Here is a 14,314-nt window from a genome sequence, read left to right as displayed (position 1 = left end):
GGGCAGAGTCTAGACAGGGCTTTCTTCTGTGTAGATATAAATTCTATTCTTTGCATCAGCTGGGCATGGCAGGGTATGATATGACAGCTGTCATAGCCTACCCTGCTCACCCAGTAAGTATGTTTGTTTAATTAATTAATTTGTTTAAAATTAAATATTTTAAACACTAAGACATAAGGAAAGAATAATAAATTGGCTTGGGTATATATAGGCCTATGTTCACGCAAGAACTGTCATTCTGACTGACAACCAGAGAACAACAGATATTAAATAGCCTACTGTTAGAGTTATATAATGTAGTCTTGTGTTTTATTAAAATTGATTATAATTGATATCTCAAAAGGATATGCACTTGTGCGCAGCGTGAGGACGCAAGATTCGCACTGCAACGCAAGATTTTCATAAAATATAATAAATATAATATAATCATGATACTGCAGAAGAACTGATGACGGCACGGTTTGATCTTCGGCTGACCAATCAGCAGAAAGGGGCGTTTAATTCCCGCCCACGGGTAGAAATCAAATATTCAAGCTGTTTATTCATTTTTCCACCCATGAAGGAAAAACTAAAATTTAAGCTGAATTCTCGTTTTTCATGTTTTGGAAAAAAACAAAAAAAATGAAAAAGGAGCCTTTTTCTAATTTTTCTACTTTCAATATTAAATCAAAAAACGAATGATCGAATGATACACGGATTATTTTGCATTTACAATCTCTTTTTAAATTTTAGTTGTCCACTGAAATCTAGTTTAGCCTTATCTGCAGTTATTATTGCGTTGAGATGATCTAATTAACTTTCCGAAGACTATACCTAATGTTCCCTATGAATAATGTTTGTCAGGTAATCTGTACGGCACATGATAAAATCTAAATTAACTTTGAAAATTTTATTTAATATGCATGGCTGAATAAATATGGTATTGTTGAATAGACATGGTAAGAAAAGTCATTTCTAAAGGTCGCAGAAATAAAAGACAGAAATAGCGCCTTAAAGGTAAAGTGTGTGCAGAGACAACTACAGTATAACCAAACCAATTATAAGTTAACATCCTGAAGAATGTAAAAATTGTGGAAATTTCAATATCATGATAATACCGCATACCGTGATAAAAGCATTAGCAATTAATCGCAACATGAAAATTTGATGCCGGCATATCCCTAGTCTATATAGTACAATTTAATTCTGTACGGCTTAGTTTTTGTAGTCCAGTGTTATGTAGCAGCATGGTCCTGGAGGAGCACTGTTTTGATTCAGCTGCATAGAGCTAAAGTGATGATAAAGCCACTCTGACTGGTACGGATGTAACGATTAACCGCGAGCCGGTTGAAAATCGATTCAAATATGTGACGATTCAAATCGGTTGAGATGCTAAACAAATCGCGATTCCTATTAGGGTTAGGAGTTTATATGAATGCATGTTTGTCATTTAGCAGACGCTTTTGTCCAAAGCGACTTACAAATGAGGACAATAGAAGCAATCAAAACCAACAAAAGAGCAACAATATGGAAGTGCTATATTAGTATATTATTATAGTGTTATATTTAAATTTCACAAAGAAACTTGCAGCATTTTGTCCAAGCAATAATAAAAGGACACATTTAATTTATAATTTGTCTTAAATCTCATTTTGTAAAAAAAAAAAAATTGTGAATCGTGAGTCGAGTGAATAGTTACATCCCTACTGACTGGTCTTCATGACTCGTCTGGCTTGCTTGGAACAGGAGTTTGTTCAGTAGTGGTTCACAGGCATTGTAAGGCGTGCTGTAACAAGCCAAATCTTGTTCACTTTCAATATTTAATTAGACTGACGGTAGACACAAGGTCCAATGAAGTTTGTGTGCAGTTTCTTCTCATGTGGTGTAAAGAAGTGCTGGATAACAGTAAAACAGTGTCAGTGTTTCTGCTTACCTCAGGTGAGATCTGAGGATCATATAACCACCATGTTGTTGTTGTTGTTTTTTTTTATCAGGTGCCTGATGTTTTTTCTGCTGTTTTTCTTGCCTCGTGAGTATGTGTAATATAAAGAAAAATGATTTGTAAATTGGATTGGTGACATTAATAAGATTAATAATCACCACATTTGTATCAATACTGTATAGTGATTCAACACTGTGTTTATTTGTAGGTGCTTCTTCTCTAACTGTGACGGGACAAAAGGACGGCTATATTACCCTGCCGTGTAATTCAAGCTACAGAGGGGATTTATCCACTGTTCTGGTATTTGGGTCCACAACTGCTTATGGTAACCATCAGAATGAACACTTCAGGGGCCGCGTGCACAAGAGTGGCAACTGTGACCTCATTCTACAACCCTTAAAGACCACTGATGCTGGGAAATACACGTTGCATGTCAATGCCAATGGTCAACCTAAAAGCTACAGTTACGACGTCCATGTTAATGGTAAGGTCAAAACTGGTTTAAATATTAATTTGGGCTTTTTGTTGCTTTCATCTGGTACCAGTGTTTATTTCATGTTATGTTACACCAGTGTAGGACTGTCAAAAAATCTTTCGAATTTCGAATATTCGTCAAATTTAAAATAAAAATCCACATTCGAATGCAAAAACGTTGCATTTGAATTTTAGGTGTGCGTTAAGGAGGCAGCCTTATCATTGGTGCACGATATGCGATGACGATGTAAGTGGCATTGCATTATAATGTTTTTGTTAGCCTATCCAGTTGAAGCCACTAGTTGCGGCGCTGCTGCGTTGCTAATTACAAATATTGCTCGAAAAGAGAACATCAATGCAGAGAAGATCTTGTTTACGTCAAAACTGAAACCAACCGTTGCACTCGCGTCTCGCAAAAAAGTGCTGCATGTTTAGAAAACCATGTAAAATTAAAGCAAGTTCAACTTTGAAAAAACATATCTCGAGACTTTATGGCAGGGTTTTTTCCCCATCCCACTGCAACTCGTGTTTTTAAATGAAAAATGTACTCTGTGTGATTAGCTTTCGGCCCTTTGTATTAAACTATGCATTAGGGCTGTCAAAATGGCTGAAATATTTACTTATTATATTATCAAAATTCGAATTATATTCAAATTTAAAATGCATAATTGCAGTTAGGGTGAAGAAAAGCTTTTAGCTTCTCTCCTGAGGCCACAAGAGGGCGCATCAAGCAAAATATTACTAATGGACGTTTATTCAAAGAATCAGGTAACACGACTATCTGTGAAAAAAAGTGCATAATGTGGAGCGTCTCAAACTCTCTGCATGTTGTTGTGAGTTTGGGTTTATTATAACGTTCATCTGGGAAGGCAAGATGATCAGATTTTTAAGGTAAATCATTTATAAATCTACTCAAACTCAGGAGAATGCATCGCGGTTTCAAAATAAAAGCTCAAACCCTCACTCTGAGTTTATACGTTTGATGTCCACATATTCTTTTAATTACAGTGGCTATAGCATTTCTGTCCTAAAGAAATGGCCAAATATTAAAGATTAAGTGGACATTTGAATGAAATGGTGCTTGGTCAATATTAAACAAGGATTAGATCGCACAGTAATGTGTAAAAACAATCATCAGGCCGTTGGCGCCCCCTGCAGGCCTTTGTTGTAATGCGTAATGTACATTAGCTCTATTGTTTATAATACATTATGTATTTTAACAGTTTTGTTCAATAAAACCATATGATTTCTTGCTTTTGATACTTTATTTGAACTAATTATTATTGCCTCATTGCTATTATACATGTATTTTAAGTCATTTTAAAGGCTATTGTTCACTTACATCTATTTTTATTACCACAAAAAAAAATTATTATAATTATAATAAATATAATTATTGTATTTAGTTTTTTTCCATTTTCATTTTTCTATACTCTGTTTTAATGGTTAAATTAAATTTTATTAATCAAAAAGCTCGTCTAATTAATTGAGTTTTGAACTTTACCAAATTCTGTTTTCCATTATTTTCTGATTCTCCTAAATAAAATTTCTGGTAAATACTCCTTTAAAAAGTGTTTTTTGATTATAATTTTATTATTAGTAGATTAGAACACATGGATATGTTGGCATTCTTGCACTATAATACTGAACTTTGATTTCAGTGATTTGGACTATGAGATGGACACTTGCTTCTTGCACTCTGTTGCACTTTACTTTTGCTTTAAAAAAAGGATTTCATAGAAATTTGGATTTCATTTGGTTTAATAAAATATTCTTAAGTAAAATTGTTGATTTTTGTGGGAAATTAATCGTTTAGATTAATCGATAAATTAGTCGATAGATTAATAAAAATATTCATTAGTGGCAGCCCTACACCAGTGTAATGCCACCCATCATCAATATTATGAAAGCTTCATGTCACAATTATGTTTTATTTCTCTTCAGTCAATTTAACAGCACGGGTAGGCGAAGAGGTAAAGTTTGACTATCTGCCGCGTGATGCTGAGAGCGTCAAGCATTTTACAAACACAGACCTAATAGATGTGTGGAGAAGAGAGCAGGGTTTCCTGACTGATCGACTGACCGACAAGAATGGCCGACCGACCATTAAAAACTTCACATCGAGTGATGCTGGAACATACAGAGTCCTGAACAAAACAGGAGGAATCCTGGTCACCGTGACGGTCACAACGGGTGAGAGAAAATTGATGGATGTTTAGAAATATTAATTATAAAGTGGACAGGTGAGGTTCAATTATAATGATTTGAACAGCAAATGAATACTAAACTGTGTTATTAACCTTTTAATATCCTGTACAGAATCAGGCACAGCATCAAAGGACAAACAGGACCGCACACGTGATGACAAAACTGATGGCACTGAACGAGCTCGTAAGTAAAACAGGAGGCATTGAGAGCTTTACGAAATCTTTAAGCAGTGAGTTAAAAAAATAAAAATTGTGCTTTCTTCCCACGTTCCCCTTCCAGATGTTTGCCCCTGGAGTGTGATTGGTGTTGTGGGGGTTCTGATTATAGTATTTATTGTCTTCATGATACATCAATATCGGAAAAAGAACAAGGAACATGATTCCTACCTAGAGGGTCCCAATGCAGTAAACCGTACAGGGGCCCAGATCACCTAACGACAGCAATGGTTACTTGGTAGTTTGCCTTCAGTGCCATCAGATCTGCAGAGGATCCTGTCAACATATCATTCCTGACTGAATCAGTTGATTAAATGTCTCCACCTACTGGTCACTCCAATTTGAAGTTCCTTGTGTGGGTAAATATACTTTGTATTAAAGCTCTGACTTAAATTTCATAATTGTTTCAATTTTAATGATGTACTTTAATATGGAATTTGGTCACATTGTAGTTTTGTTGTTATTTAACTTTAAAAATCTAAAAGCAGCACGTTTAGTAATTTTTGTCCATTAAATGGATCAATTTTGAAAATATTTTTAAAATATGTATCATGTCTAAAGATACAGCCAGACACATTAGTCCTGCTGGTCTAATGATATTAACATGTTTGCTCACATTGGCTGTGAGAGAAGCCGTTGCTGTTGTTTTTGAATAAAGACATTGGCTAAGTCTCTATATTAAAGTATCTTTATAATAAAGTCATAACTGACATTTATACATAATTCAAAAATTGTACATTTGTAAACTGCATTGTAAAAATTGTATGCTTTCTATTTCTCTATATAGTGCATAATTTATTTTTCTGTTTTTATATTGGTGTTATTTCATCTTTACTGTGTAATTCTATGTATGTCTGCACTATCATGTATGTTTGAGCTTGAAAACTGTTGCTATTGAATTGTTGAATTAAAAACAGGAGCAGTAACAAACTTGCTGCTTTTTAAATTTCACATCCATTTTCTACATACTCTCTTAACTCATATAAACCAGGAATAGACTTGATTTGTTTTAAATAGTACATTTTTGTAAAAAAAAAAAAGAAAAGATTTTTAGTAATCTGGTCAAAATGATTTATTATTCAAAAGCAGATTCCTGAAGCTGTTCACACCTTAACTTGTAAGGAACCTGGGATATTTATTTATGGACTCAAAAATCTACAATTGCATCTACTTGCAAGCTAATATAGACCACATACAGTATAACCTACATCGGGAAAACATGAGGATATTCATTTCAACACAGAAGTTTGATGCAATAAACAACTGATCTGATATAGAGACTATTACTGTCTGGAAAGGAAGTGGAAACTCTGGTTTTAGTCTCATTGTGCTGAAACCTGTCTGATCCACACTGTTACAACCGACAGATTATATTATGGAATTTACTACTTGCGTCCAGTGGTACAAATATTCTATTTCAAACATGAAATCAACATTTCAACCTAAAAAACAATAGCACTACCAGTCAAAAGTTTTTGAACAATAAGATTTTTTATGTTTTTTAAAGTCTCTTCTGCTCATCAAGCCTGCATTTATTTGATCAGAAATGCAGCAAAAACAGTAAAATTTTGAAATATTTTTACTGTTTAAAATTACAGTTTAACAGACATTCACATAGAAAACAGTTATGTATTTCTGTGATGCGCAGCTGAATTTTCAACATCATTACTGCAGTCTTCAGTGTCACATGATCTTCAGAAATCATTCTAATATACTGATTTGCTGCTCAATAAATATTTATTATGTTGAAAACAGCTGAGTGGAATTTTTCCAGGTTTCTTTGATGAATAGAAAGTTCAGAAATTACATTTTAAAATATATTCAAATAGAAAACAGCTGTTTTAAATAGTAAAAATATTTCACAACATTACTGCTTTTGCTGTATTTCTGATCAAATAAATGCAGGCTTGATGAGCAGAAGAGACTTCTTTAAAAGACATTAAAAATCTTACTGTTCAAAAACTTTTGACTGGTAGTAAAATAATGTAGAAGTTTTTAGTCTCTTATTGGAAGTGTTGTGCTCGCTACTCCAAAAATGTAATTTATTACTCGTTAGTAGTTACTCCTTTCAAAAGTAATATTATTTCTTTACTTATTACTTTCTTGCAACAGTAATTAGTTACACTACTAGTTACATTACTTTCCTTCACACCCCACAGAAGCTGTAATTGTGTTTCTTCCCCATAAAAAATCTTCTAAAATGTTACTAACAATATATTTCTGCCTCAACATTTGACCAAAGTCCACATTGGATCGCAGTCAGAAGTTTTACAAACACTCAATAGTGACTGATAGTGACTTTTAAGTACAAGTGTTGTATTAATTGTCATGTAGCTTGAAGCTAATTGTAGCTATAATTTCTCTGTTTCCCAAATATGATTATATTTCATGAAGTATTTTATCAAAATAAATCACATAAGTGCATAAGATTTTTAATGATAGTAATATAATTTATATCGGGATCAGAGGGATGTGGCTGGGAAAGTCATTTAATACCAGAGTAAAGTAATGCCACAACTTGCACATCAGTGTTCAGATCAGCTTTTCTCCTGACAAAATCAGTGTAATAGTAATATTTCCATAAGCTTTTCATATTCCAATCTTTCCTGGTGCACTGGTGACTTCATGTGCCTGTTCAAGTCATGAAAATTATGAAAATAAATCTAGGAATTATTGGATTGTTGGATTTTAAATCAGCGGGGCTGAGGCATCAAAAGTAACTAGCTGTTTTATGGATGGTAACTGTAATATTATTACTGAAATCTTACTAGTAATTAGTTACACTACTAGTTACTGCAAATAGTAAACTAGTTACTGCCCAACACTGCTTATTGGCCTGATTAATCAAGCTCTCTATAAAACAAGCCCTACAATTTGATAAAACTATTATGCAGACACTTCATATTTAATGGTATTAGATGATTTGTTAATTGCATTTAATAAAGCATGTGCAATTTTTTTAAATGCATGGTTGTTTTGGTTGCATTTACACCGTTTTGCCCACCACGCTCTCTCCTAAACAGTGAATCATTTTGCCAAGCAACATGTAATAATTATATTTAAGAAGTTACAATGCGTAGAAATAAGATCATTATCTCATATCTAGGACCTCCAACACCTCGACACACTTGGTTAATATGTAAGGTTACTTAATTACTGCAGCATTCTTGAGAAATATGCCATTACTACACTCCAGAAGCCCATAGAGACCTTGATTTTAATAAGTAATAATAATTAAAAAAAATTGAATGGTCAATTCTTATAGGGGACATTCAATACTATATGCATACTTAATATGAAACCATTTTATTGAAGCGTTTTTGAGATAATGTGACTTTACTCCATCTTAAAAACCTTATTTCTGTAAAAACACCTATAGAATCTGCTCAATCGGCAGACATCATGCTGTGTGTTGAGTAAAAGGTTTGTATTTAACAGCTATGACACACTAAAGGAAAGTATTCCAAACATTTGTCAATATATTGCACAACTAATTGCTCAGAAAAAGTGAGTAATTTGGACTCTTGGTTGTTATTGTACATTTAAAACATTCTTTAGCTTGCATAGCAAATTAGGAGTTATTGTCACTGCAATACAGCAATTGCTCACTGAGTGGAGCAAAATACACAAACATAACGCATGCAGCCAACCACGAGCTCTACTCTTCAGCACAATGGTAACCACAGTAGCATAACTGAACATTAAACACTAATACTTTATGATGCATGACATTATTCCACTTCATAGGCCTATACAGACTTGTAATGAATAGAAGAAATGAATGGCCTGTTCTAATGGGGGACATCCCATATGCACACCTCATACTGTTGTAATTTACAGAAATGTGATATTTCACTTCAGAGGCCTTTAGAGAAGTGTAATCTAGTAAGTGGAAAAATATTTAATATATATTTAATATTTTAAAAATAAATTTCTTGCATTAAGGCACCTCAGGGGCGCCCCATCTTGTTCTCCAGTGCTCCAACAACACACTGTAATTATCAAGTGCTCCCGAAGATCTTAATTAGTTGCTTCAGATGTGTTAGATAAGGGATGGAGCTGAACTTTGCAGGAAGGTAGATCTCCAAGAACAGGATTGAGCACAACTGGTTTATGAGGTGCCTAGCAGAGTTGCCAATTTAACGATTTTAGCTACAAAACTGGTGACTTCTTGGACAACACTGCGCTTAAACCAGCAAAGGACCAGCATAAACCAGCAAAGGACCAGCTTAAACCAGCATCCCAGCCAAAACATACCTAACCAGCATATGCTGGTTTTTTTCAACAGGGAAACCTTATCTAGTTTCTGATACTCATCGATATGATGTGATCTAGCCACATTTAGCGAGAAGGCTTTAGCTACCTTACATTGGTGCCCAGTAAGAAATAACCATTATTTTTCAACTTATTTGGTTCCATTTTTGAGCATTTTGAGTTTTTCCACACTTTATTCACACTTTATGTTTGGTGTGCTGATAGTGTAGGTAGGAGGTGAAATAACTTTGTTTTAACAATGTTGCTAACATGATTTAGCATGTTGCTAGCATGTTTTAACTTTGCTAGCATGATTCAGCACATTGCTAACATGTTTTATCATGCTGCTATGTTGTTAGCACACTGCTAGCATGAATTAATATGTTGTGATCATGTTGCTAACATGATTTAACAGACTGCTAGCATGTTTTAACGTTGCTAACATGATTCAGCACATTGCTAACATGTTTTATCATGCTGCTAGCATAATTTAACACGTTGCTAGCATGTTTTATCATGCTGCTAGCATGTTTTTACATTGCTAGCATGATTCAGCACATTGCTAACATGCATGCTGCTAGCAAACATGTTAAATTATGCTAGCATGTTTTATCATGCTGCTAGCAGCATGTTGTTAGCACACTGCTAGCATTAATTAGCATGTTGTGATCATGTTTTAGCATGTTGCTAACATGATTTAACAGACTGCTATGTTTTAACGTTGCTTGCATGATTCAGCACATTGTTAACATGTTTTATCATGCTGCTAGCATAATTTAACACGTTGCTAGCATTATAAGAACATTGCAAACATGAATTAGCATGTTGTTATCATTATAAACATTGTTAGCATGAATTAGCATGTTGCTAGCATCATTTAACGTTGCTAACATGATTTAGTACATCGTAGGCATCTTTTAACATGTTGCTAGTACGTGTTACTGTACAAAAGTTTTGACACCCCCTTTTTTTTCCCTAGTTTTGATCATTTGGTTTACGAAAACAGTAAATCAGATTAGTGAGAAAAAAATACAGCAATCAGAGTCAGACCAGTCTGCAGGTCTGAGCCAGGTTTAGTGGTTGTAGCCTGAACACTCTAGGAGGAGATACTGACTATATTTAGTCTCATAAGAAGAAACAGTCGATCAGTAATGAATCCTCTGACGGGATCTGGTAAAGCAACTCAATCCAACAATTTTAAGGTCAATATGTGAATATTAAATTCTGACTTGTGTATGAATGGCACATTATCCTGGATTTTGTGAACTGAAATAAACCAAATTGGGATGCGAGAACGATACATGGTTGTCAGTGTGTACTGTAGCTGTTTATGCGCATGGAAAATTCTTTGTGCAGCTACAAATTAATTTACAGGTAGTGCATTATCTCATGCAAACCACGACTGACAATGGCGTTGCATAAAGATGTTTTCACAGCCCAAGCCGGAAAAGCAGCAGGTGGAAGCTATTACCAAGAAAGTGAATAGCAGTTTATATAGCAGGAAATGAATAGTGGTTTAAGGCTTTGCACTTCATGCAGAAACCTGACAAGACATGAAAAATATCGTTTTCTTCTGTGTACTTTGGTTTGGAAATATGCAAATCACTTCCAGTGGTAAATTTTCAAACTTGTAATTATTTAGTAATTATAATTATTTTAAACATATAAATGTAATTATTATTTTTAACCAATATAGTAATTATTATCAATGTCTCTTCAGATGCATCACTACAAGGATCTTCTGATCTGCTGAGAGTTCAGAAAGGAGAAAGCATCATTCTGAACTGCAGCATGAGAAACCGATATGAAGTCGCCTGGTATCACCTCAGAGCTAGCCGATTCAATCTTATGATTTCTGCACAGACAGACATAACAGGGAGAAAATTTCTGACCACCTACAATCAAAACTTTACTCGTCTGAAAATTACTGCAGACACATGGATCACCAGAGCCACGCTAGAGATTTCTGGAGTAACAGAGTCAGATTCAGGTCTTTATTTCTGTGGAACAAGGTCTAACACGACAGAGATGCTCTTCGACAAACCCACCAGACTAGAGATCGAGGGTCAACATGCAGAGGATCGGAGTACCGGTAACAGATTTCACTTCGACTTCCAATTACACCTTCATTAATTTATCAGTGAAGGGAGGAATGGGGAAGATGAGATTTGTACATGATTTTTTAGTTTGGGATATATGGGTGTTGCTGCTTGTGATTGAGAGCAGCATTTAGTATATTCACAATATATACTAGCCATTTAAATGACATGTAAATAATTTTGTGATTCATGCTTCTGAATTTTGGTGAATAAAGCACCTCTCAAGCAATTAGACCATGAAACAATTATGCACGTGACTAAACACTGGTGATGCACAGTATAGTATATCTTCATCATGACCCTCAGTAAACCTTTGACATGCAGGTAAACAAATTAAATATGTCTCTTTTTAGTGTTACATTGTTTTTGTTTAAAATAATGTATTTTAATTTTACATTTTTATGATTGAATTAATTATTAGCTTTTTATCAACTCACAAACCCACTGTAGTTCTTACATTAACCCCTGTTAGGGAACCCTGGCGTAATGATTAATGCACTTCATGATGTTGATATAATTTTTTTTTTGCTGTTTTATATCAATATGGAACTTTTAATGGTTAGTTTAAAACAAGTTAAAAAGTAATAAGGCCAAAGTAGTAAACAAGGTTAAAAGTAATCTAAAAAGTAATCAGAATACATTACCTAAAATGAGTAATTACGTTGCTAACTACAATTTCCATCATGTAATCTGAATCACAGACTACAATTTGAAAGTTATGTAACCAGCACTGGGTGTAATACATGTCAGTCATTTCACAACTTGTCAAGTAATCTCAATTTACCATCTTCAACTTACCAACTAACCCACAACTAATAAAATTTAGTTTGAGAAGTCATATTTCTGACAACTTAAATGTCCATCTCACCTCACTTTTCTGTAGCACTTATATTGTTTTTAGGGTTTCTGCAAGTTTTAGAAAGTAAATTTAATTTAAATGAAAGGAAACAATATATCAAATCAAATTTTAAGTAAATTCAAAGTTTGAAAATCCAAATTCCAACCAATCTCCGTTACTTTTTCATTAATTTTACAAAAATATCTTAACTAGAATATGGGAATAACTTTTACTGTACTTTCTGATTATACGGCAAAAAAGCATCTTCAGTATTTTTGTCTTGTTTTCCAGTGCAAATGTCAAAAAGCTCTTTAATTAAGATTAAATTACATAATGATAAGAAGTCTTGTTTTCTGAAAAATTATCAAAATGAAGCGAGCCTATGATTTAAAAAATGACACATCTGCCAATCAGCTCGGAAAAATCCACTTAGGTTTTCATTCCCCACTGGCATATATTTTTGTCTTGAGATCTTCTTTATGCACCAAGACCTTGTAACACTCTAAAGAGAAAGGAAAACTTGAAATTGCATCATATGACCCCTTTAAAGAATACTTGCTAGTAAATGTATCTTGATGTTGAGATTGGAAAACAATACAAACATACTGACATAAATATTTTTATATATTATATATACTTTTTTTTAAGTGCATGCAACATTTAATGCCACGACTTTATGAATTTAAGAATTTGTACTCCAATTTAAAACTTTTAAGTTGTCTTAATTTGTGGAAGGCTGAAATAATACTTTTTAAGACCCGCAGAAGCCCTGTGTTTTGATTGCTTACTGTGTTTGTAATAAAGTGATATATATTTACATGTCTTTTTGTAACAGAACTGCCAAAAGAAGCTGACAACACAGGTAACATGTTGAGCGTTATGTTGTTTTTTTAATTCCTTTTTAATGGTATTACTACTCTACTGTGGAGATCCAGCACTAATTCTAAGACCTGTACAAACATGAGTAATTCTCCTGTCTGTCTTTCTGTAGACGAGGTGACGCTGACGGAGCGTGTGCTGATGTTCAGTGGTGTTGGTCTGGCTGCGTTTGTGTTTTTTCTGGCTACAGTCATTGCAGGAGGAATCCTTCACTATCACGGTTGGCAGAAAGGATGGAGCGCAGCCAATCATGCTGGTCTGGCTGATCAAAAATTACCTAAGTGACACATTTATGTGCTTTATTTTAAAGTCACAATATATCCCTGGCTCAGATGTCTTTTCCTGCTGGCCAGATCTTTCACTTTAGAAAAGCTGAGATGTTGCAAATGTCACCTTTTTCAGCACCAGTTAAAATTAAATCTTAATAATTCTGTTTTTCTGTCTTTTTAACCTATCTTTGTTCATTGTCTCCTAATGTGATCTTGCTTAGGGATTTTAATATTCGTATTGATAATGCAGATAGTGTATCAAACAGCTTTGGTTTAAAACAATTTATAAATTTTCCTACCCATTTAAAGGGTCATACGCTGCATGGATCTTATGTGTTGTTCAGGTGTAATTCCTTATAATTGCACTATTTCCGATGTGTCTTTGTCAAATCATATGCTGGTGTCCTTTAATGCTCAGTTACCTGTATTCAACCTGTGCTCAATCTATGTCGTTCTATTACATTTCGGAAAATAAAAAACATTGTCTCAGTTTTTGCTGAAGGACTTGCCACTCTTTCTAGCAATGGCCATTTTTCAACTGCAGATGAACTGGTTTTGCATTGCATTTACATTTAGTCATTTAGCAGACACTTTTATCCAAAGCGACTTACAAATGACAATGGAAGCAATCAAAATCAACAAAAGAGCAATGATATACAAGTGCTATAACAAGTCTCAGTTAGCTTAAAGCAGCAAGGGTTTTTTACATTATATAATAAATAAAAAGAAATAGAAATTTAGAATTTTTTGGGGGGAATAGAAATGAATAGAATGCAAGTCTAAAAGGGACACATTTTTTAAAGAATAGAATTAGAATAGAGAGTGCTAGAGTAAGAGGGTCAAATAAAGATGTAAGAGATGTGTTTTTAGGCGATTCTTGAAGATAGCTAAGGACTGAGTTGGGCAGGTCATTCCACCAGGAGGGAACATTTAATTTAAAAGTCCGTGAAAGTGATTTTGTGCTACTTTGGGATGGAACAATAAAGCAACGTTCACTTGCAGAACGCAAGCTTCTAAAGGCACATAAGTCTGAAGTAATTAATTTAGGTAAAGGGGTGCAGAGCCAGAGGTGGTTTTGTAGGCAAACATTAATGCCTTGAATTTTATGCGAGCAGCTATTGTTAGCCAGTGCAAATTGATAAACAGAGGTGTGACGT

The 14,314-nt window shown here is 34.2% G+C and overlaps 2 protein-coding genes across 3 annotated transcripts in view; both read left to right on the top strand.

The window, feature by feature from the left end:
• The window catches only part of LOC107714293 (uncharacterized), a 24,736-nt gene extending 19,041 nt beyond the window's left edge, over positions 1-5,695 (top strand). For both annotated transcript variants that reach the window (XM_016520107.1, XM_016520106.1), the window contains exons 4-8: positions 1,974-2,008; positions 2,130-2,405; positions 4,340-4,588; positions 4,715-4,786; positions 4,883-5,695. In XM_016520107.1, the coding sequence (XP_016375593.1) occupies positions 1,974-2,008; positions 2,130-2,405; positions 4,340-4,588; positions 4,715-4,786; positions 4,883-5,037 (787 nt within the window). In that variant the 3' untranslated portion in view covers positions 5,038-5,695. The remainder of the gene's footprint in view (positions 1-1,973; positions 2,009-2,129; positions 2,406-4,339; positions 4,589-4,714; positions 4,787-4,882) is intronic.
• Positions 5,696-10,607: 4,912 nt separating this feature from the next.
• Positions 10,608-13,638, top strand: LOC107714294 (uncharacterized). The gene is made up of 4 exons (XM_016520108.1): positions 10,608-10,686; positions 10,793-11,164; positions 12,845-12,871; positions 13,001-13,638. The coding sequence occupies exons 1-4, from the start codon at positions 10,626-10,628 to the stop codon at positions 13,171-13,173; spliced, it is 633 nt and encodes a 210-aa protein (XP_016375594.1). The 5' UTR covers positions 10,608-10,625; the 3' UTR covers positions 13,174-13,638.
• The last annotated feature ends 676 nt before the right edge of the window (positions 13,639-14,314 follow it).

The sequence above is a fragment of the Sinocyclocheilus rhinocerous genome, unplaced genomic scaffold (genome assembly GCF_001515625.1).
Source record: "Sinocyclocheilus rhinocerous isolate Xijiao unplaced genomic scaffold, SAMN03320098_v1.1 scaffold1230, whole genome shotgun sequence".
NCBI lineage: Eukaryota > Metazoa > Chordata > Actinopteri > Cypriniformes > Cyprinidae > Sinocyclocheilus > Sinocyclocheilus rhinocerous.
This window is presented reverse-complemented; position numbering and strand designations above follow the sequence as displayed.

Excerpts from the sequence above, each read along its gene's own strand:
- LOC107714294 (XM_016520108.1), top strand. The coding sequence starts at position 10,626 with ATGAAAAATATCGTTTTCTTCTGTGTACTTTGGTTTGGAAATATGCAA. Across the intron at positions 10,687-10,792 it reads TATGCAAATCACTTCCAGTG|ATGCATCACTACAAGGATCT; the intron begins GTAAATTTTCAA and ends ATGTCTCTTCAG. Across the intron at positions 12,872-13,000 it reads AAAAGAAGCTGACAACACAG|ACGAGGTGACGCTGACGGAG; the intron begins GTAACATGTTGA and ends GTCTTTCTGTAG.